The sequence below is a fragment of the Sparus aurata genome, chromosome 12, assembly GCF_900880675.1.
Source record: "Sparus aurata chromosome 12, fSpaAur1.1, whole genome shotgun sequence".
NCBI classification, from domain to species: Eukaryota; Metazoa; Chordata; class Actinopteri; order Spariformes; family Sparidae; genus Sparus; species Sparus aurata.
The window spans coordinates 14,962,497-14,985,732 of record NC_044198.1 but is presented as its reverse complement, the minus strand read 5'-3'; the positions used below and the strand labels follow the sequence as shown (position 1 = coordinate 14,985,732).

Sequence of the window (23,236 nt, the reverse complement as noted above, 5' to 3'; positions counted from 1 at the left end):
CAAAAAAGGGTTTCACAAGGGAATGAAAGTTGTTGTTCCCGCACGCTTCACACATAGAACAACATCTAACCACATTATAATGAACATTGTCTCAGACCACCAGCACCATACACTGCTGTATCCATACTGCAGCTGTGACAGGGGGCAGAGCAGCAACGGTGCCCCCTGGTGGCGATGACCCCACACTGCAACTGAGAGCCACAGATGCAACATACCATAAAACTTCTGACTTCTCGTCTTAAATCTCAAAATCTCTGACTGAAATTTGCGAATCTATATTTATTTTTCAGATGTCTCGAAATAAGGATAAGAAACAAACCTTGAACGTATTACTTTTACTTGGTGTTTATTTTGTTACATCCTGTCACAGCATTATTGGTTTTATTGTTTTCGAAGCACTAATCTACCTCCTACGGGCTCCTGAAATTATGATAAAAAAAAGGAGAAAAAAGCCGCAGTAAATGCCATATGTGACACACACACACGCACACGCACGCACGCACACACACGCACACACACAGACCTGCACCCATATGCTACAATCCCGTAATAAGGACGTCATCATGATCTCCCCTCTCTCTCACATCCACAGGCTTTAATATAACACGCAGTCAAAGTGCAGCCTCCAACCGCTGCAACACTTTAAGATCATCTAACCCTCTGATGCGCTTCTCCTCCGTCTCATCCTAGCGGGAACATTTAACGTCACTAGATATTTATTTTTAAAACAGAAAAGTACTTCAGGGTAAAGGGGGGCACAGTCATTGCTCCAGCAAACAGCTGCAAGCTAACAGTAGCGTTAGCGGAGGATACGGTGCGGAGCGGTGCGGTGCGGTGCAGCTGGCTCACTCACGCAGCTAGCTAAAAGGTGGCGGTGCAGCTGTTGACAGGCGGCAACTCCACGCAAACTGCAGCCGCTCTCCGTCCGTCCCGCAGGAGTAACGTCGGCGGCCAAGAGAGGGGGGATATGAACGAGCTGGTGAGGTGCCTGCCCTCCCCGACTCTCCCGGGACTCCACCTGCCGTGTTTGGACGGACTGGACACCTACAGAGGCTGGCTCTTTAAATGGACCAACTACCTGAAGGGCTACCAGCGGCGCTGGTTCGTCCTGAGCAACGGCCTGCTGTCCTACTACAGGTAACGGTTACTAACGGTGACTGCGACCGACATTTTTAAAACGCATTTATTTTAATAACGGGAGAACTTCATCAGAATTCATTTTCGTAGCTGCGTGTCAGTTCACTGACAGACTATACCTGTTACGAAATGTTAAACTAAATAATTCTTATATGCAAAATAAAACTTTTGAGCTTGTCCATCCAAAAGAGGGAGTGCCCTGACAGATGCCAGTTCAAATCACCTGAGTCACCGACTTAATTTGACAATTTATGACTCGTGAATGATAAATCTATTAAATTAACAGCTAACAAACAGAGCTCATGTTCCATATTGTGTCCTTTAGTAGTTTAGCTAACCCATATTCATGCGAATCTCATGCATTGTTATTCTAAACTGCAACATTCGGCTAGGTTAATAACTAGTATAGCTAACTAGCTAGTTTAAGATAGCTGTACATGAATTTGAGTTTTATTTGTTCGCATAAATTTCAGTCAAACTACAAAAAAATGACAGTGTTAACTGTAACCTAAATGTGTCACTGATAAACAATACAAAGAGACAGCTCTCCCTCAGTAATATAAAACTGTAGGATATGAACAGATTATGACATAAAATGCAAAACAAGTAAAGGAGCCTGAGAAGAGTCTGTATGTTTCTACAGTGTAGGGATAGACCGATTATCAGGCCAGATGAATATTAGGCTGATATTCAGCATTTTTCCAATTATCGAAGTCTGTTTTGTTTCTGTCTTTTTATTTGTTTTTTTAGTCAGATTACAGATTAAATAAAGCTATTAAAAATATGCCACTTCCACTCAGTGTCATGTCAAAAGTAAAAGTAATTAAAAACTAATGTTAGAGGTATGAGCTAGCAGAAAATGGACATACTCAAGTAAAATACCACAGAATTGTTGAGGAAATTGTACCTAGAATCAATCAAAATATTTAAACTAAGATTTTCATTTTCACTGCAAATGCATATTGGTTCCAAATATCAGTTCACCGGTCTCCTTGATGATTTATAATAGGTATCTGTATCGGTCCTGTGAAAAACAACATCACTTGACCTCCACTATACTGTTTATTACTCTACATGTATAATCTTGCTCTATGGCAATCATTGTTATTAAATGGTCAGTATATCCTTTATATATGTCATAGTACACTAACCATAAGGGAATTCTAAACTATCTTGTCAAAAACATTCAGAACAATAGTATATGAAATCTGTATGAAAGCAGCCATAATCATGTAAGATAAAAGGTCAGAGGTGGAAAGCCACAGTACATATTGTTCAAAGCCCCCAGAGAAATTTAGGCTACAAATTGTCCAGCTTTTTCAGGAGCTTGTCACCAGAGAAATCCTTCATCATCACAGAGGCTTGATTGTTCGACAGACTTATTTGGATGTGTTTTTTAACAGTAAACTAATTTGAACTCACTATAAAAATGAAACTGCCCTATTTTGCAAATGGGGCACATATACACAGAAACCATGGCGTCATGCCACCAGTAACAACTCATCCTTTCTCCAACTGTTTTCTTTGCTTCCCCAAGGACTCAGGCAGAAATGGCACACACCTGCCGGGGCACCATTCCCCTGGCAACAGCGCACATCGAGGTGGGCGACACCTGCCACTTGGTCTTAACTAGCGGAGGCCGGAGCTACCACCTGAAGGCCACCTCAGAGGGCGAGTGTCAGAGATGGGTGTCAGCCCTGCAGCAAGCCAAGGCCAATGCCACTCTGCTAATGCACCACTCAGGTGAGATGGGCATAATATGTGCATTTCAGACAGTACAATGTGTTGGAGTGTCATTTCTAACGGGTTTCTAGCTCTGCTTATGTGTGGTGAATGTTCCTGTGCGGTACTGCCCTCGAGCAAAGAACTGTCCCAGAACAAGTGCTTGAAAGAAACAACACGTCTCACCTGAGAAAATCTGTGGTAGACGATCTAATTTTAACTGTAACCTGAATGCACGCTCATGCAACAAAGACCTACTTACCTAAATGCATATTTTATTTATTTGTTGCGTTATGTAAACAACAAGCCACAAGAGGGCAGTGCTGATCTATATGTTCTCATGGAAAGGTCAGTTGGGAAATGTATGAGACGCTTGTTTAATGCAAAATCTGCATTCAGTCAGGTGATGTTAAATAACGTATTACTTCAGCTTTCATTCCTATGATGTACACTTTGTACTTTGGGACCAAATCACATGAAAAAACAATATCATGATATAAAAAAGTCTTGTATTCCAGGAGTCTGGGAGACATTTTAATGTGCTGCTATCTAGTCTTATTTGTTCCTCGCAGATGCTTAAGCAAAAGAACAGAGAACAAGATGCACAGTGCGTTTTCCCCACCGTCTCCTTCTCTCCTTCTCCTCTGCACACACAAGCAGCTACCACTTCCCTTCCACTCCGCCTCCTTTCTCCCTCCCTGTCTCCTTCAGTATGACGACAGTGAGAGCTGAATGAAATGACCTTCCTTTAGACTCCTCCTCTAGTTCTGGTAACAGGAGGGGTGGAAGAGAGAGAGGGTGTGAGCGTTTTCATTGAAAACATTTTTCATCCTACACTGTGGACAATAGGGAGACAGGAGTGCAGCCTTTTTAATGAGTTTCACCTTGTAAGTAACCTGTTATTATATTATTTTACACAGAGCAGAATCAGCATCAAGATAGAAGCTGTGCTTGCACGTTTGCTTGCATGCATGTGTGTGTTTGTTATGTTGCGGTGTGCATCTGTTTATGGAGTTCAGTAAGTTTGTCTGTATTCTGTGTCAATTTGCTGACCTGATTTCTCTATCACAGGACAGAATTTGCTTTGAAGGCACTAAAATGGCACTGCAGGTTTCAAAGTCGCTGCAGAACAACAGAACAATATTTAACAGTCAGTCACGGTCTAATGTGACATATTTGTCTGCTGTAAATCATATTTTTTTCTCCAGATTGTTACGGTAAATACAGCTGTTTGAGGAATCATTCCCAAGAGGTGTGGGCCTTTAAGCACCCGTTAGTGCTGAGTAAAACGTTCACACCTGCAAGATGCAAATCAGTGTTGTCTTTTACCCTGTCCACATTAGCATATGGAGACCATGACTGATGTGTGAGGTGTTTATTCTGCATCAAGCATTGTGCAGCAATGGACTTTGGCTTTCTGGTGGTGATTACAGCTAAAATACTTAACAGGATTAAAGGAGCTGAGCACATTTAGAAGATTTTACACTTACACACTTTATTTTTTGAACTGAGGTTTTCCACGGTTCAACTAGTGTGTTTTTTTACAGTGCTCTTACTTACCCTTTTGGCTTGAATATTTTCAATAAATGATGTAAACATAGATTGAAATATGACCACAGCTTTTTATGTATATTGATATCTCACTAATCTAATGTCTTATTCTTCAAGAAACATCATTAATACTGTCACACAGTTATAAACAGAATAGCTTGTGTGTTGTTATGCATGTCCTTTGGTGTTATGCTTGATGTGATTTGATGACAGATTGATATTACACGGTTTGTTTATGGGCTTAGTGGCAGTAATAGCCGGGCATATTAATCGGCTAAAAGTGGATGAGAACAGCAGTTATTGGTAGGGTACTGCGGAATCTTGTAAGAGCACTACACTACACATGTGCCATTTTTATAGTATGAATAGGTATGTTCTGGAGCTACATCCAAACCTATCTGACAACATTGAATCCAAGGTGAAAGTTTAAGGTATGTGAGAGTGAATCCACATGGCTGTTTACAAGGATTACAGTCAAACAGGCTTCATCTGTGTTGCTGACGCTCATAGTGCATCCCCTGATTTTTAACTGTGATTCTCTTTGCCCACTCTGTGTCCATATTGTTGCTCCCTCTTTCACCTGTGGGTGTGTTTTCATGATTCAACGATGAGTCACCACTTAGTCTCAGACTCTCCAGTGTGTCCTGTGTGAAAAATTAACCACGAGCGCACCGACCAGACCATTAAAGACTAGCATGTACTATTATTCCACGGATGTGTGTTATGTCTATGTAAGAATAGGTGCACTTCCATATGAAGAGGTTTGAGTGCAGCTGGATCAAATTAATCAGTATAAAGTAAATCAGTAAAATCACACACCTTGGTTACAATAAGTCAAGTGATCCCTCTCGCTCTGTTGTATATGGGTCATGAAACCATCACAGATGCCTGAAGGATATTTCATCCTCACATTTTTAATCTTCTCCTCCTCCTGAGACTTTGTTAATCCAGTTTGCCCTGATTGTTTTTATTTCTTTTCCCCCTCTCTCGCAGAGTGTAGTTGTAATTGTTCTGCCTGCTCAGGCAGTGCAGGCACTGGCCTAGATTCAGTCACCGTGCCTGGGAGTTTTCAGATTACACACACACTCCGTATCTTTTAGCAGGGAAGACATGTTTTGACCTAGAAAAGTTTCATTACATACAGTATGATGGCGGCAGTCATTTGCATTTTAATGCTGGATTATTCATGTTGACATTCATAACTGTTGACGGTGAAACCAGCCAATGTCTACATTTGTAGAGCCTTTTAGATGTCTTGAATCCAGGGTCTTTGAATAGATTACAGACTCTTTAGCACATCCGTTATTACAAATATATTTTGTGGACAAAAACACTACAAAGAAATGTGTGTAAATTCTAAAAATCTTGCAAAAATGTGTCATTTTAGCAATTTACCTCTAATAAACAAACAGACGTGGTAGATTGAGAAAAATGTTTTGTCTGATTAATACACTTTTGAATTTTTATTTAAGATGAAAGAGTGACATTTTTAGCGTAAAACAGACAAGGTTTTAGGTTTAAGTAATTAAGGACTTCTTAACTTAATGTCATGATCTGTCTGTTATGAAGTATTTGAATCAATCCAGTCGCCCTCTAAAAATCCCTGAGACTGACGGCTCATCTCATGCCAGCAAGGGGTAGAGAGCGGAGGAAAAGGGTAGTGCGTCATCTTTCTTTCTCCCTTCTAAAAATAGCCAAGCCTCCCGATTGCACAGGCCTACGTTTCCAGGGCAACCGTGTTCATTCACAGTTTTCCGATCTTGTGGAGGAAGGGGTGTGGGGGATCAGGGTGTGAAGTGTTATTATCCTCTTCCATCCATTCCCCATAAACACGCTCTCAATCTCAGTTGAGAGTATTTAAACTGTCTTTCTCAGGATGTCTGATGAGAAATGAATTTCTCATGCTGTGTACAGACTTAATCTTTTCACCAGCCAAATTGCTCAGATGTAATAACCTTTAATGATTCTTGAAATTATCTAATAATCTAATCTTTTACTTCTATGTCTTTGTGTGAAGATGACTCAGGAGATGAAGGCCCTGTACCTCAGGAGGACCGAGCCCTAACCCAAGGGGTGCTCAAGACTCTGGCCAGCAAGCTAGACGACCTGAGCACCTGTAATGAGCTGATAGGAAAGCACGGTGCCGCCCTCCAGCGCTCCCTCAGCGAACTCGAGGAACTTCGTGGATCTTCTGAAAGCACCGACAAAGTGAAAGCTGTTAATGAGCGAGCCACACTTTTCCGCATCACCTCCAATGCTATGATCAATGTGAGTTCACACTGTGCGAGCCGTCGCCTGTCCAACAACTGGAGACCAGTCCGTGGCAAATGTCTCTTTTAATGAGAGCTCTGCCTGCATCTTATGATGTGTGTTGTGTTCACACTTCAGGCTTGTCGTGACTTTCTGGATGTAGCAGAATCTCACAGCCGGAGGTGGCAAAAGGCCCTGCAGCATGAGAGAGAACAGCGTCACCATCTGGAGGAGACCATCGAACAGTTAGCCAAACAGCACAACAGCTTAGAGAGAGCCTGGAGGGAGAATCCCACCTCATATACAGGTGAGACACATCATTCGCTGTCTCTAAAGTGAAGTCTGACAGGATTAGAATACGGCCCTCTTCTGGCCAGTAGAAGTAATGCATGTCTATCATGGAAATGTTGCTCAGTCAGACATCATGTATCTCAATTTTTAGTGCAGAACACATAACTTTATTGTACAATGGCTGCAACTTACACACCTGCGATCAAGGCAACAACTACTGTAAGAGTCGACCATCTCAAAAGTGTCTCTTAAATGCCATCAATAAGCTTACATAAGAGGGATAAACTACAGTTAGAAACCAACATTATAAGCCCCCTTGCAATATTATTTTGTAGGAAAATGTCCCTAAAGTCGATCGTTCATCAAATCACTCTGAAAGTAATCTCAGCAATATCGTTACCCATTATTGTTGTCAATCTATTTATATTTATTGTTATAGTTATCATTCTTGGTGTGACCCTTAAACCACTGTTGCAAATGCTACATAAGTTACACAAACACTAGTTATTTGCATTTTAAGTTGTCACAGACATATCCTATTCTTATAAATGAGTTTTCATGGTTATATCAAGCATCATACAAAGCAACAGGCAAGCTAAATAAATCTTCCTGTATCAGTTGCAAACAATTCATTTCATGAGCTTCAACAATCTTTTCTGCTGGGATATTCTGTCATAGTGTGTGTGTTTTTTTAACAGCGTTTATGATTTATATAAGTGTTGAGTGAATACTCGACTGAAACAATTATCTGATACAGATAATGTACTTTATACTAACTTTTACAGTTTTTAGTGAAGTGCTTCAATATATGAAGGGTCGCTAACTGGAGTTTATTGATTCAATTTTATAAAAACTTGTTCGGTAAATAGTTCTCTTACTCAAAAACATTGATCTGAAAATAAGTTCAACAACAATTTCTAGTTGGCCCTGCCCATTTCTGGATTAAGCACCGTCCACTTCCTATTTAAGACCTGCCCATTTTGATTAAACATAGAGATAATTTACTTGTTTGAAACCAATGCAGATACAGATGATGGTTTACTTGCTTGTCTCTAATTTAAACACATATATAAGACACTCAGCTAACCCATCTCCTTGTCCTGTGTTCCTTGCTGTAGGTGTGGAGCGGTCTCAGGAAGGGGATGCGAGCGATGAGAATGACGAGGCAGAGTTCTTCGATGCCATGGAGGACTCTCCTGCATTTATAACCGTGACTGCTAGTGGCAACATACAGCACAAGTGAGACTCTATGCAGTGTAATCTCAGAACTGTGTCCTAGATCAGCCACAAGCACAGTTACTGTGAAACGGTGAACTGTATTTAAATGATGTTGCTTTCCCTCAGGCGCTCAGGGAGCAACCAGAGTATGATGAGTGGAGGAGTGTCCAATGACTGGACTCACATTGAGAACGTAGGTCCCAAAAATACTGATATTGATAAAAGAGGCATGCCTCACTGTTTTTGTCCACTAAAACTCTGTGTTTTTTTTAATTGTTTTTAGGACACCTCAGGCACAAACCATATGCTACGAAGAACAAGACGCAGTCGCATTCCTGACAAACCAAATTACTCCCTTAACCTGTGGAGCATCATGAAGAACTGTATTGGCAAAGATCTGTCCAAGATACCCATGCCTGTAAATTAAAACTCGTAGTACAAATTGGCCTTATTATATTTTGGGAATTTTAAATGTGGACTTTTAAATGAATTATTTTCTGCCTCCGTGTGATTGTAGGTAAACTTCAACGAGCCGTTGTCTATGCTGCAGCGCCTGACTGAGGATCTGGAGTACAGCGAGCTTCTGGACCGGGCAGCTCGCTGTGACTCCTCCCTTGAGCAGATGTGCCTGGTGGCTGCCTTTTCTGTCTCTTCCTACTCCACCACAGTCCACCGCACAGCCAAACCCTTCAACCCCCTGCTGGGGGAGACTTACGAGCTGGACCGATTGGAGGAGTATGGTTATCGCTCCATTTGTGAGCAGGTGAGACAAGCACAGACACATATCTTCAGAGGTAATTTTTACACACACTCATACTTGCTTTTGTCTAAAGATAAGATTCCCCCATAATTAAGAACAAAAATATAAATGCAGTGTGATGTGTGTACTGCCTCTGCTGAAACAAACTGGTGCCATCCACTCTCAGGTCAGTCATCACCCACCAGCTGCTGCCCACCATGTGACATCACAGAGAGGATGGACCCTGTGGCAGCACATCACTATTGATAGCAAGTTTCGTGGGAAATATATTTCTGTTGTGCCATTTGGTAAGAAATACGTCAGATTACTTGTTTATTCTTGGCATTAACATCCATCTTTAGTGATCCAAACATAAGTAGACAGCGCTAAACACAAGTGTAAGCATCCACCAACAGGCATTGTGATCCCATCACTCAAACCACTTATCAAGGTCGTCTGGGACGTATTTGACAACATATCTGTTGTAGTCGAAGGGCTAGTACGTCCTGATTGAGCCCTGAAAGGACATCATCAGTGTGGGACGTGGTGGTTGTTATGGTGACAGTATGATCACCATTTACACAGAATTTATGAAACATAACATTTATTCAGGGTAAACTTGTCAAATTTTACTAATACAATAGACACTAACCAATATAGGCTACGTCGTTGTCGCCAGTGGGGAAAATCCCCAAACTCCTTTAAAACTAACTCAGTTGAGTTGTTTAGTTTAGAGAAATGTTATGAATTTTGTAAAACACTGTCTACAAGACATTCTTAGTTATTCATATTTGTAAGTCCTGCAAATGTTAAAAACATTGTATCTCTTTGTCCTAGCAGTGTACGTTGTGTTTGCGTATAGTGTGAAGGGAAGTAAGATTCATTCACAGGTGGTCACTCAAGACACATGTTAATGCCAGGTGTGAATTGACTGACTTTGAGCTGTGCCGTCTTTAAAGTCAGGTATTTACTTTGATTTAGTTCAGCATACTGTATAATATAAACCACTACAAGATACCAGATATGATCTGTAAATTTACACAAAATACTTGTTAAAAACATGAATAATTTAACATAGTCTAGTAATTATAAAACTTAAATGTTTTGCCCCCGTCAATATATGTGTCTTCCTTCTCTTCACTGTAGGAAACATTCACCTGCAGTTCCACTCGAGCGGAAACCACTATGTGTGGAGCAAAGTGACTTCAACGGTGCACAACATTATTGTTGGGAAACTCTGGATTGATCAGGTGTGACCCTCTCAAGTGTATTCCTAACTGTCAAAAACAAAACTTGCCTCTGACATGATGTGTGAGTTTGTGCTCCAATTGAAAGGCCAAAATAAAAACATATAATGTAGAATTAAAAAAATCTAAACATTCAAAATATGAATAACGCAAACAGAAAGGACATTTACTGTATGAAAGACAAAACTGACAGAAATAAAACTTTGCTTTGTATCAATGAGTAAGCTGGTATACGTGTGTTTGGGTCGCCTGTGAGTCACATGTGTTTTCCTCTCTGTTGCTGTTGGCAGTCTGGGGACATTGACATTGTAAATAACACTACCAAGGACACCTGCCGTCTCAAATTCTCCCCCTACAGCTACTTCTCCAGAGAAGTCCCACGCAAAGTAAGTCTGTTGTACCCATTTAATTCTAAAATTAGCTGTTTCAGGTGGGAAAAAAGGCTGATAGCATCCTTCATTCAGATTTCACAGCATTAACAAAGTTTTATACTCCAGAAGGCAGAAACATTTGTCAAGAATCCACAGCACTGTTAGAGCATCACTCTTGCCTAATATTGGTTCTTTATAACAATGTAGATAACCTTCAAGAGCTCTCCTATTCCTGATTTATGTGCCATTATGGCAGCATCTACCTAAGAAGGTGTACAAAATAAAATAAAATAATAAAGTACAACCCAGCTGTGAATCTGTCAGAGCCCAGCAGTCAGAGTGTGCATGTAACCGATCTCTTCCTGTGTTTCACGTTCTCTGGTGTCTCTAGGTGACAGGAGTGGTAGAGGACAGAGAGGGCACAGCACATTACATCCTGTCAGGAACCTGGGACGACATCATGGAGAGCGCCAAAATAGTGGACAGCAGCCAAGGATGCGGAGGCTCTGAGGGCAAACAAAAGACAGTTTATCAGACTCTTCAGCCCAAACTGTTGTGGAAGAAATATCCTCTCCCGTATGTTTATCTTATCTAACACATTTCTGCCTCACCTTTGTTGTCTGTCCTCACCCATTCCTCACCCCCCCCCCCCTCTGTCTGACAGTTTGTCTTACTGTGTTGTTTCTTCTCTCTTTTACTCTCCCAGAGATAATGCAGAGAACATGCACTTTTTCTCCTCCCTGGCTCTGACTCTCAATGAACCAGAAGAGGGTGTTGCGCCCACTGACAGTCGCCTGAGACCAGACCAGCGGCTGATGGAGGCAGGTCTGTGGGATGAAGCGAATGTCCAGAAGCAGCGTCTGGAGGAGTGTCAGAGGCTGGAGAGGAAGAAAAGGGAGGTGCAAGCTAACCAGGCCCTGGAGGAAGGTGAGAACAAGTAAACCAACAGGAATAGAGGAACTTAAACATAAAAATTCTGCATTTTACCTCTAAGATGATGATGTACAAACCTTCAACACAGGTGTTGGTTTGACTACTTTAGATATGTTGTGAATGTGTGTGGGTGGCAAGTCAATCAAATTCAACTGGGTGTCTACATGAACTTTATTGACATTACATAACATTACTTTATTCACTTACCTACTTGCCTTGCTTATCAGATTCTCACCTTTTATCAAGTCATGCCTTAAGAAAAAGTGATTCTGTTTCATAGGGCAAGACATCGAGGGCTACCAGCCACTGTGGTTTGAGAAGAGGACGGATGAAACAAGAGAAAACACCTATGTTTACAGAGGAGGCTACTGGGAGGCCAAAGACAGACAGGACTGGAGCCAATGCCCTGAGATCTTCTAGGACAAAAGTTTACCATACACCGTGGCATCAGACAGGCTGAGTTGTTCCTCCTGGTGCCAGGATACTTTCTGAGTTACAGACAGTTGTTTGGGTGTAGATTAGAGTGTGTGTGTGAGTGTGTGTGTGTGTGTGTGTGTGTGTGTGTGTGTGTGACTGAGTCAGCTTTTGAAAGTAGCCACCAGTCCCAGAATTTCAAGCACAACAGCTCCTGCTTCCACTTACTATTCTACTCTCCTCTGCTCTAATATAACTTGTGTTTTAAGGATGCATGGCCTCAGTTTTATGTGTGCTGTGTGTACGCTTGTTCACCGCTGCAGAGAACAGATTTATGAGAGTACATGGTGATCACATGTGTGTCAATATAAGTGTGGGGCAGAAAAGCTTGCGCATACACTTTACAGAGAAATTACTTATGCACCAAAACACACTTGATCCAGTGGGTGTGTTTAAGGGATAACTTTGGGGAAAGGAGTGGTTGAAGAACTGAATGTCTCGTTCTCCTCAAAGCTGGAACAACGTGTTCCTCATGCTGAGCTCTGACAGAGACACCAGGCTTTAAAAAGACTGTATCAGGACATAACATTCATCAGCACCAAAAGGCTTTTTTCACTTCTTTTAGTGATCCACCTGGTGCTTGTGGATTTTTACTGTTCTACTTCTTGAAATTAAACAGTATCTTCAAGGATTTACAGTAATTGTCCAGTCTTGGACTTGAACAAATTTGCACCAGATGGTACGTGTTAAAGACTAGGGGCATGGAATTTTACGCGTTTAGCATGCTGGGATGGTCTAAGTAAAGACACACTGACACTGTTGAGTTGCTTTATGGGAAATGCAGTATCCTGCATTTTTGGAGCTTGACCCATACTAAGGACTAAAATCAGGATATCTCGACCTCTGCTCAATCTATTGTGAACACTCACTTTAAAATGAAGTCCTCACAAGTCCCCACACTTAATGGAAGTTCAATAGTAAATTGTTGGAGTACCACTTCTGATATCTGATGTATAAATCTAAATTGAGCCAGGTGGATTTTCTTCAGCAAGGAATTAAATCGGTGCTCAATAGTAGTTTTAGCCTTAATAATGTGATGAAGTAGTAATTCCCTTATGACAACAGCATCCAAATGTTTAGATTCTGTACAGATTATAGAAATCTAGCAGGCAAGGGACTTACATGTATACCTTAGGGTGAATTTTATTTAATTTTGTTTAAAATTGACTGAAAATATCAGGGTTTATCTTCTTGGTAAATAGCAACAAACCTGTTTCCACCACTTTGAATAGTAGAAATGGCTAGCTCTATGAGTGGTTTATACCTTAGAAAGTGTTTTGCTTTTTTCAGACGATTGAGAAGAAAATACTCCCAAGTCAGAACAGTGTTTCATGCAGCACAAAACTGTTTTGGCAACAGTATTCCATTAGCCGAATGATACTTAAGTAAAGAAATCTGATTTATACACATCAGTCATTAGCAGTACATAACGCTTGTGTGCAAGGAAGCACTGGTGTACATTAGTAGTAAATATACATTCTATAACCAATAGTTACCTATTTATTTATAGTTTCAAGCTTAATGTGTATTATAACAAGTAGGACTGCCCGGTTGATTTAGCCTGTATATAGCAATAATATGATAGAAATAGAATCACCTCAGTTATTATCACTGTCAGAAAGTATTGTTTCACATTACTTGAACGTTCACATTTTGGTCACTGCTTAATTGTGTTCACACAATCTTAAAGGTCCAGTGTGTAGAATTTAGTATTAGATTATTAAAAACAACATAACGCTCTTCATCTCACCCTCCCTTACGGTGGCTGCTAAAAACACAAAAACGCTCAAGAAACACGGTGGTGCAACATGTCGGACTATGTGGAAGAGGACCTGCTCCGTCTGTAGATATAACGGCACGTTGTGTCGGGAATGACATTACAACGATTCTTAGTTTCAGGTGATTCTACATGAATAAAAACTAATTCTTACACACTGGACCATTAAACGGATTGTATTACGATTGTATAGCAATTAATGAGATGTTGGGGACATGAAATTACATTAAATATGAGTTTGTAAGGTACAGGTTATAATATTGATGATGCAAATAAGGTGTTGTTCAAATAAAGCACAATGTTTACCTGCAGGTAATGATACATGCTCCATAAACTCAAAGGTTTCCATGGCAACATATACTGTAGCTATGCATGGTTTTAGAGTGCTTAAGCACTTCTGTAGTGAAAAGCCTCTTCACCTAGTTATTACTTGTTTGTGGACTCTTACTGAAACATGATGTGAACTCACCTTTTGTGCCCAATGATCTCAAAGACGTTACATTTTTGAGCTCAAATAAAAACATAAAGCTGTCACCGCGCTGTTGTTCACTGTCAAAGGTTTTTTTTTTGCTTTTATATCACAAGGGACCGATGACAAAGAAGACATCCAGAGACACAGTCTGTGTCTGTCATAATGCCTCGAGGCCAACTGTAAATTTATCTTGGGACAGTGTATTTGGTCCTGGCTGAGGGTGAACGCCAGCTGCTGCCATGAGTGCAAAATAACAAACCAGGCTCTCATCTGACAAAAAATTACATATTTTTAGCTTTATAATATGATAAAGGAAAATGTTATATCTACACTGTTTATCTTTTGTAAAGTACTCCATTATTTCAAAGCCACTTACCTAAAACCACTGTTTATAAAAATAATGAAAGTCCATCCATTGCCTGTAATCGCTTCATCCCTTTTATGGGCTCGCAGGGGTTTTTGCTGGATCCAATCCCAGCTGTCTATGGGCGAGGGCAGGGACCTGGACAAGTCGCCAGCTCATCACAGGGCACTGATGGCAGAGGCCGCCATGCAAAGTGCCAACTACACATCAGGAGCAATTTGGGGGTCAGTATCTTGCTCAAGGACACTTCGACATGCAGCTCAGCTCAGCCCGGAGCTGGGATTAGAACCGTCTGATCACTAGCCGACCTGCTCTACCTGCTGAGCTACAGCCGCCCCAAAAATGAAAGTACCACTTTGAAATCTAATTCCAGTGAATTAACAGAAAACTTGCAAAAGTGAGCAAAAATGTTTTTTAAAATAGCATACAAATGTGTTTTAGTTACACTAGACACCTTGGGAAAAACTTCTCGTACGCCTGCTGCTGTTTGGCTGTGCAGGGTTTTTACAGGAACTGAAAGGTCATGCAAATAGATGTTGCATGTACTGAACAGAACAACAAAATCACAAGATAACTAGTAACTAAAGTTATTAAATAAATGCGGTGTAGTAAACGCACAATATTTATACATTTAGTCCATTTGTACAATATTAGTAGAAGAAAATGCAAATGCTCAAGTACCTTTAAAAAATATAGAGTACTTCAGTAGATATATTTAGTTACATTGCATAATTGTAGTGCACATAATGAATACTGCGTTTTGTGACATGGTGATGTTGCACTGATGTCTTCAGTTTGCTTTGTTTACTTTCTGCTACTGTGTCACAGATTATACATACTTTATAGGTCAATATTTACATGCTGCAATTCAAACTCTGCAGGTTCTATGCATGTACTTTCTCATCCTGAACACCTCATATGATGAAGGGAAGGCTTTCATCATTTTCATTGTGTTGATTTAATCACGAGCATGTGAAGATCCAGCACCTCAGATCCTGCACAGGAGAGGAGAGAGGGGAGGAGGGGTTGCATTCATCTTGCACCAAATACTGTGGCATTGCCCTTTAAATAAACCCTCCAATAACACTGAAGCGCGTCCGCCGCCTCGGTTTGGCTGACGGCACCGTGACCGACTGACGGAGATCTGCGGGATGCAGCCAGCGCTGTCAAAGTACACGTCGGATAACAAGGTAAAGACAACATTTGAGACAGAATGTTCCTGGCTGGGGTCGTGGTGCTGCCAGCGTTCACTGTTTGAATGGACGTCAGACGTAACGGTTGTCACTAGCTAACGAGCGCTAACCTCCTCTTTAGGTGTTCGGTCGCTAGCTTTAGCGTTAGCATGACGGCACGAGCCCGAGAGACGTTCAGCTGGCAGGTGTCGAGTGACAGCTCGGTTCACGGCAGAGGTCAGCTAACTTAACCTACCGTACCCTTTCATTTTGTCGGACAGAGGACTGTACTGCTGTTGTGTTAATGGTTACCGAGCCGCCTCGCTGTTTTTGTGATAAAGGGACGTTCATTGAGTTGCTGCCTGACTAACTAGCTAAAAATGCTACACTGTTCGTGTTTTGGAACAACAGAGTGAGTTGTCAGGGTTTCCCTTCTGCTCCAGTACTCGGGGAGGGGGGTCACAAGATGTCCCCTGGCAATGAAATGAGCTGCTATTTAAAGAAAAAATAACATGACTCATATGAGCTGCTGCTGTATCATATTTATTAGATCTGGTTATCCCGTTTGCCACCTAACAGCCAAGTCGCCCGTGATGTTTACTACGCCGCTGCTGGGCTCTTTGGTGCATCATACTGAGCCGTCACCGTCAGGATAACAGCCAATCCCCGCAGTCCTCGTCAGGGAGAAGACGCGTACTGTTTTCCAGCCCGCCCAGCCCCTCTCCCCTCTCCCCTCTCCTCTTTCCTCCTTCCTCCCGCCTCCCTCGCCAGCCTTCCCGATCTGGCATATGTCATTTCGCCTGCGCAGGGTAAGTTACACAACCGGCTTGTCATGCAAAATAGAAACACGTGTCTGTAGGCGGTGCAGATACAGGCAGGTTTACTGAGCAAAAAGAAGGCTGGCTCTCACCGCAGAGGAGGGAAAAACTACCGTGTCGCATGTTGTTGTTTTCCCCGATCCGTCGCTCAGGACTTCGATCGTGTGTTTTCATTTTGGAGATGAGAGCACTGACTCAACATGTGTTTGCCTTTCAGAGAGGACAATGATACGAACATGATCAACGCCGATGGCTTCTCAAAATGCGAGGCGACTCTGCAGGACAGAGGCAGGAGGAGGAGGCCACCCGCAGAGATGCTCCATCTGCTGTCAGCTGTTATTGTCTGGCTAGTGACGGGGACCACCATCTCCAGCCTCAACAAATGGATATTCGCCGTCTACAACTTCAGGTACCCTCTGCTGCTGTCAGCGCTGCACATGCTGACAGCCATCGTGGTGGACTATGGGCTGATCAAGCTGCAGGTGATCCGCCACAGAGGAGCAGGAGAGCAGGACCTGACCCCCAGCGCCAAATGTAAAGTGTTCCTGTTGAGTCTGACATTTTGTGCCAGCATTGCCTTCGGGAACATGGGTCTGAACTATGTCCAGCTGTCATTCGCACAAATGATCTATACTACCACCCCGCTGTTTACTCTGGCCATCTCCACGCTGATCCTGGGCAAGCAGCACCACATCCTCAAATACACAGCCATGATGCCCATCTGCCTGGGGGCATCCTTCAGCATCATGGGAGAGGTCCAGTTCGACCAGACCGGCTGCTTCTTTGTGTTCGCAGCAACCATGTTGAGGGGTGTCAAGTCTATTCAGCAGAGTAAGTGCCTCCTTAGTATTTCCTATCCTGCTTGACGCGTCAGACAGTTGGCACTTGTTTTGCTGTTGCTATAGAAAGTTTTTAAGGGAAATGCTGGAAAATTCATCATCACACTTCACAGACATCAGAGGTTATTCTAGTGTTTTCCCTTGGACGTCGCAGCAGTCTGCGGTCTTGGAACTTTTTAGTGATTCGATCCTCAGTCCTGTAACACACCCACACATTAAGGTGGAATGTCTCACTGGCACATATTTTGTTTCTTAGGAAACGTCTTGCAAACGTTATTACATGTCTGTGTCTAAATATGGGCTGGGTTTCTACACAACCTGGGGCACGATGATTTTTGAAATCTGAGTGTTTATGTTGATTGTTAAAAGTTCACCTTGAAGACACCAACCATGTTTCTATGTCCTGAAGAGCCTGTTTTGACAAGCCGCATTCAAGAAATACCAAAGCAAATGAGAGGCCCAGAAACACTGTTAAGTAACAGATCAGAGAGACCTCACTTCACAGATGTTTCCTTTATTTCAACATGTTTTAGAATAAGAAAACAGGATGTAATATGTGTTTACCCGGGACTCTTCTTTGTTCCTTTATTCTTTCTGAGTGAATTATCCTGGTGAAATTAATTGACTCTCAGTACAAAACACCCATTTTGAGACGTAGTGTATGGCTATCGTTTAAATGAACATGTCCCATGAACAAGACATTCCTTTCTTAAATCAATGTCACATGCTCTTAGTTGTTCCTTCACAGCCGTTAATCCAATGTGCTCATTTTTCATCTAATGTCCTGTACTCCCAGGGAATCAATTTGCTGAAGGAACTGGTTTAAAGTTGGGTTCTCCGTGCACTTGATTAGGCCCCTCTAACTCTATTAGTCTCCACAACATTGCAGTTGTCAGAGAAGAAAAAAGAAGGTAATGAGTTTCTAAAAATATAAAGAGAGGCCCTGTAGTTAATAGTTGCGTAACACTAAAGTAGATATTCAGTTTTTCTCGGAAGGACGTTAATGCTACATACTTTGTACCTCACAGCTGCAGAGGCATGATTCTCACGAGAGGATCGTCATTTTAAATCCCCTAATATCCCCAAAGATTCAGTGCTGCTACTCAGTGACAACACAGTACAAGACTGCAGATGCTGCCCATATACAGGAAGGAAAGTCCTGCTTTGGCATTTGGATCAAAATTAAGCAGCGTGAACAAGGTCCGGCAGATCGAAGCTACAGCACATTACTTTTATTTTTAATCATAACCAAAACCTTGAGTCCATCCTGAGGTGCCAAACTAGCTGGACGATGTTGTGTCAAGTTTCAGCAACCTATTTCCATCCACTTACTAGTTGTTGTTGTTGTTGTTGTTCTTACAGTTTACCTTTTAAGTTTACTTTTCTCTGACACACTTTGGTAGTGCACCTTTTCTCGTTTAAAGACTCAAAGCATTTCACAGGTTTAGCGCTGCCATGTCAATAAACACTATGAAGTGTTTACAGCGAGTGAACAGTGTTGGAGCTGCCTTAGCTCTTAGGGAATAATACGAGTTTTAAGGCGTGTTTTGCTTCCTGCATGACCAAACATCAATCCACACATGAAAGTTTTACATAATAACCCGTCATTTTCTTGTTATCAGACGGCTGCACAGTTTGCGAACAGCTTTTGAATGAACTCATCAGTGAACAAAACAGAGTCTGTCCTTGCTATGAAAACAAAGGAATCTGTCCTCTAAAGAGTCCGCTAAGACACCACATGTTTTGCGAAATACTTAGGTAAGAACTAGTCCGTACAGTTTTATGAAAAAGTTTAGGTTTTGACCCCTCTCAGGTCTTCTGTTTACATCTTCCATGGTGTCTACAGGTCCTTTAAATTTCTCAAATCAAATTCTGAAAGTCATTAAATAGACTTATACTATCGCAGGCATACTTGGGGGCTGATGTTGGAGGAAACAATTCAGATATTGATATATATCGGCTGCTATACACACAGTTTTTGCAATGATTCCTCAAATGTGGTTATGAAACACCTATGACAAAGATATGTAATGAAGGCAGGGTATTTTATAGTTTGACCAGGGTCCAGTCCAAAATGACTTAGGTGCACTGAACAAATAAACCAAACTGGGAATTTAACAATTTTAAATTACCCCAAGCATCTTTTTCTGCATTTTAATACCTAAATGATAAATATAATCTCCCAGCTCTGCTTCAGTGCTTGATCAAGAACAAGATAATTTTAAGTTTGGTTAAAAATCATCTTGTAACGGTCTTGAAAAGCATGTCTAACGTCTAGTGCCTCTAGAGACACCTTGTCCTCTCTTTCGCTTGTTGTTACAGTTGCCTTGTTTGCTTTTCGCTGACACCTTATTTGTTTAAACGGCTCCAGTCATAACCTTGATTTACATGTGACACTGTCTGTCAACAAACACTGTTATGTTTGTAACCACAGCATTCATTTCTGTTTACTCAGGCATCTTACTCCAGGAGGAGAAAATCAACTCGGTGTTCCTGCTCTACCTGATGTCCATTCCAAGCTTCTGCATCTTGGCTGTGGCCGCTCTAGCCTTAGAGAACTGGGCCATGCTAGAGTCGCCGCTGCATTACGACCGTCACCTGTGGGTCTTTATCCTGCTCAGCTGCATTGGCTCAGTCATGTACAACTTGGCCAGCTGCTGCGTCATCACGCTCACCTCTGCCGTCACTCTGCACATCCTCGGCAACCTGAGCGTGGTGGGGAACCTGCTGTTGTCTCAGCTGCTGTTCGGCAGCGAGCTGTCCGCCCTCAGCTGTGCCGGCGCGGTGCTCACGCTGTCTGGCATGCTCATATATCAGAACTCTGAGTTTATCGTGAGCTACATGGATGCACGCAAGGCTAAAGCTCAAAAGTCTGGACAGATGGATTTTCACACTGCAGGTGATGACTTGGACAAAGCTGGTGCGTCTGAACCATATCCTCAGCAGAGACTGGACGGGAAACTGGAACACAAGACAGACTGAACTGAAAGGATGAAGGAGAGAATAAAGCATTGAAGGATAAAATGATAAAGTGTGTGTGCTCTGCCCCTTCGAGCAGCAGAAGGAGTGTGACCGTATAATGCCAACGTCACTGATGATGATTTTTATTTTCTGACTTCCTCACTGTGCCAATTCATTCATCACGCAGGACTGGAGTCTGCAGAGAGGACAGAGGTTGCCTTTATCTTTCACGGTGACGGTTACAATTCTCTCCTTCATCTGTAAAGCACTCATCCATAGCCTATTGCGGTATATGCATGCATGAGCACACTGAACTGTTTGATACCTCATGAGGTATTCACACTGTCACTCATACTACTCCACTGTGAAAACCTTCTCATTTACAGAGGGCTCTAATCGATGGTTATGGTGGCTGTCGTGGATGTTTGCAGGCTGCAGAGAGCCTCGTGTGATGCTTAGGGGGGCGTGGCTTAGAGAGCCCTCCGCCTCAAATCTGATAGGGCACAATTTGTATTGAAAATATATATTGATAGTACTGTTACCTGACATTCACCCGGCCCTGTCATCATGGTAGGGGACTGGGTTTTTGGCAGCTTTTTTTTTTTTCAGTCTTTTTTTTTTTTTTTTTTAATTTTGTGAAGCGGGAAGCTTGTGAAATAAGGACGCTAAGACTTTTGTCCAGCAAAGGACAAAGCCAACATTTCTGTGCAATGAGATGCCCCTTTTCCTCTACTGAAGCACATTTAATAAGAGGCCTGAGCTCCGTGTTGTTGTCCATCCCCTATGAGCCTCAGTGTGGCTTCCCCACTTAAGGGCCTATATTTTGTTCTAAAGCCGGTCTCTGTAGAGTTTGTCCAATTATTTCCACCTTTTGCAAGAGTGCGCTCACTGCAGCGCTCCACGATAATTAGGTTCACAGGTCCTCTAAGGAGTGTCACTCAACTTTAGCTGCCTCTTCCCTGTGGAGGAGAGGAGGAGAAAGAATATGGAGCTGTCCTTTTAACGTTGCGTCTTAGATCCTAACCCGTGTTGTTTGTCAGGTTTAATTTTTTCCCTTTTTGTGGCTGACGTTTTTAAAAACTTTAGTTACCAGCACATGTTAAAAAAAAAACAGACCTCTGCTGGACAGTGTTATGTTTTCGCTCAGTGTTTGAAAAGGCATTTTCTTGACATGATCTTATTTTGTGACATATTTTATTCCCCTTTTTAATATTTACATGAAAAAAAAAACTATTTATTTTTTGAATGGCCATAGGAATCACTGGCTTTGTAATGCTGTAGATTTTGGTCCTGAAGTGTCTTGCACATGCATACATGTCATATTGGATGGCGCTCGTCTCTCCTGTCCTCTCCCTTTTTCAAGAAAAGTCAGGCATGCCAGGCAGAAGACTGCATGCCGCTGCTCCCAAAAAACATCTTCAGTGATCCGGGATGTCCGTTACTTTACACTCCCTCCTACATGTATCATATGCCAAATGTTACTTTGAAAGTTTTTAGTTTTTTTTATCACTCTGTGTTGTAATAATGGTTCTGACACACTCGCACACAGTTTGAGTTCTCACAAGAAGAACAAAGCCATACATCAAAGATGTTTTTCATGACATCTGCCACATTTTCCGCATATTTTGGCAGGTAGAGCTGCAACTAACGATTATTTTCATTATCGACTTATCTTCCAGTTATTTTCACAATTAATAGTTTTGTCTATAAATCGTCATCACAATTTCCAATTTCCAGTCCAGACCAATCATTTACAATATCAATGACAAAAAAGCAACAATTGAATAAAAGCAGTAATTGAACTTTCTGCTTGAAAAACAAATAAACTTTATTTGCAGCTCTACAAGCCCAATTGTGTGTTTTAAAAGGTTTTCACTTGATGTGTCACTGATATTATTTTAAAGGTGCCATTCATAAAATTACATGAGCATCATATCATATTAACGTTGGGTCATAAATCCCAGGTCAATTAAGAGCGGCGCAAGAAAGATAAATGTTTATTTTGGCCTTTTTGGTTCACTATTCCAAAATTATACATATTGTCAGGCAGCGGTCTTCCAAGGATTATGTACAGCGGATCATTTCACTGGTTTTACATTATTGAATACCTCAGCTGTTAAATAGGACTTGTTTTGCCCTTTTCTTAATTGATTATTAATTATTGGACTAAGATCAAGCTGCTGTTCAGCGACCACAATAAAACTGCAGCATGTAAACAATGGATTTTATGCTGTTTAGTGGAGAAGAGCAATGTGATCACAGATGTCAACATATATCTAACACCTCAGCGCCGTTTATTAGTTTTTAGATCTTTGTTTAACGACCGCAAACGTTTGCAGCTTCAGCTGCTTGTCCTCATGTTGTGCAGATTGTGAGTACGGGGCAAAGCAACTTTTGCACTGACGAGGTACGAAGACGCTGCCCTCAAAGCCTCCTGTGTACATACTGATTTTTGATTGTTTGCAAAGCTAGTCGGGTGTAAATAGTTATTTTATTATATTTATGTATTTTATAGTCAAATATGGCTGGTTTAAGCTGTACTGGTTTAAGAATGAAACGTTTGCCTCATGCCTTATTTGGACATAATGCAGATGAGAGGGGAGTGATTTGATTTGTCATTTTGTCAACAAAAAAAAAAAGCTTTGTTAATACTTTGAATGCCAACAGCAGCCACAGGTGCTTCTGTCTACGGGAGAAGATGTGGCCGAGTCATACCCATGTGATCTGCAACTGCTTGAATAAAAATGGACTGGTACAATAAACAACAACCAAACCAAAACACCTCATCACTGAGTCAGAGTTGTTGGCAAATTTTTTTTAAGATACTTTAATATAATGGAAAAACAAAAAAAAAAAAAACTCTTTCCACTTTGAATTTTTGACCTTATCTTAACATGTAC

General features: G+C 41.6%; 2 protein-coding genes across 6 annotated transcripts; both read left to right on the top strand.

Moving 5' to 3' along the window:
• Nucleotides 1–544: 544 nt before the first annotated feature.
• osbp2a (oxysterol binding protein 2a) lies at nt 545–14,244 on the top strand. The gene is made up of 14 exons (XM_030436512.1): nt 545–1,137; nt 2,675–2,880; nt 6,428–6,678; nt 6,799–6,967; nt 8,070–8,190; nt 8,296–8,362; nt 8,453–8,587; nt 8,687–8,932; nt 9,096–9,216; nt 10,055–10,158; nt 10,446–10,541; nt 10,918–11,102; nt 11,233–11,453; nt 11,740–14,244. The coding sequence occupies exons 1-14, from the start codon at nt 968–970 to the stop codon at nt 11,877–11,879; spliced, it is 2,232 nt and encodes a 743-aa protein (XP_030292372.1). The 5' UTR covers nt 545–967; the 3' UTR covers nt 11,880–14,244.
• Nucleotides 14,245–15,609: 1,365 nt separating this feature from the next.
• On the top strand, nt 15,610–23,115 carry slc35e4 (solute carrier family 35 member E4). Of its 5 annotated transcripts, XM_030436439.1 has the most exons (5): nt 15,632–15,736; nt 15,861–15,955; nt 16,298–16,527; nt 16,754–17,367; nt 19,831–23,115. In XM_030436439.1, the coding sequence occupies exons 4-5, from the start codon at nt 16,773–16,775 to the stop codon at nt 20,355–20,357; spliced, it is 1,122 nt and encodes a 373-aa protein (XP_030292299.1). In that variant the 5' UTR covers nt 15,632–15,736; nt 15,861–15,955; nt 16,298–16,527; nt 16,754–16,772; the 3' UTR covers nt 20,358–23,115. The 5 variants fall into 5 exon arrangements, with proteins under 5 accessions (XP_030292298.1, XP_030292300.1, XP_030292301.1 ...); XM_030436440.1 differs by lacking the exon at nt 15,861–15,955 and having other exon boundaries at nt 15,629–15,736; XM_030436441.1 differs by lacking the exon at nt 16,298–16,527 and having other exon boundaries at nt 15,631–15,736.
• Nucleotides 23,116–23,236: the final 121 nt, after the last annotated feature.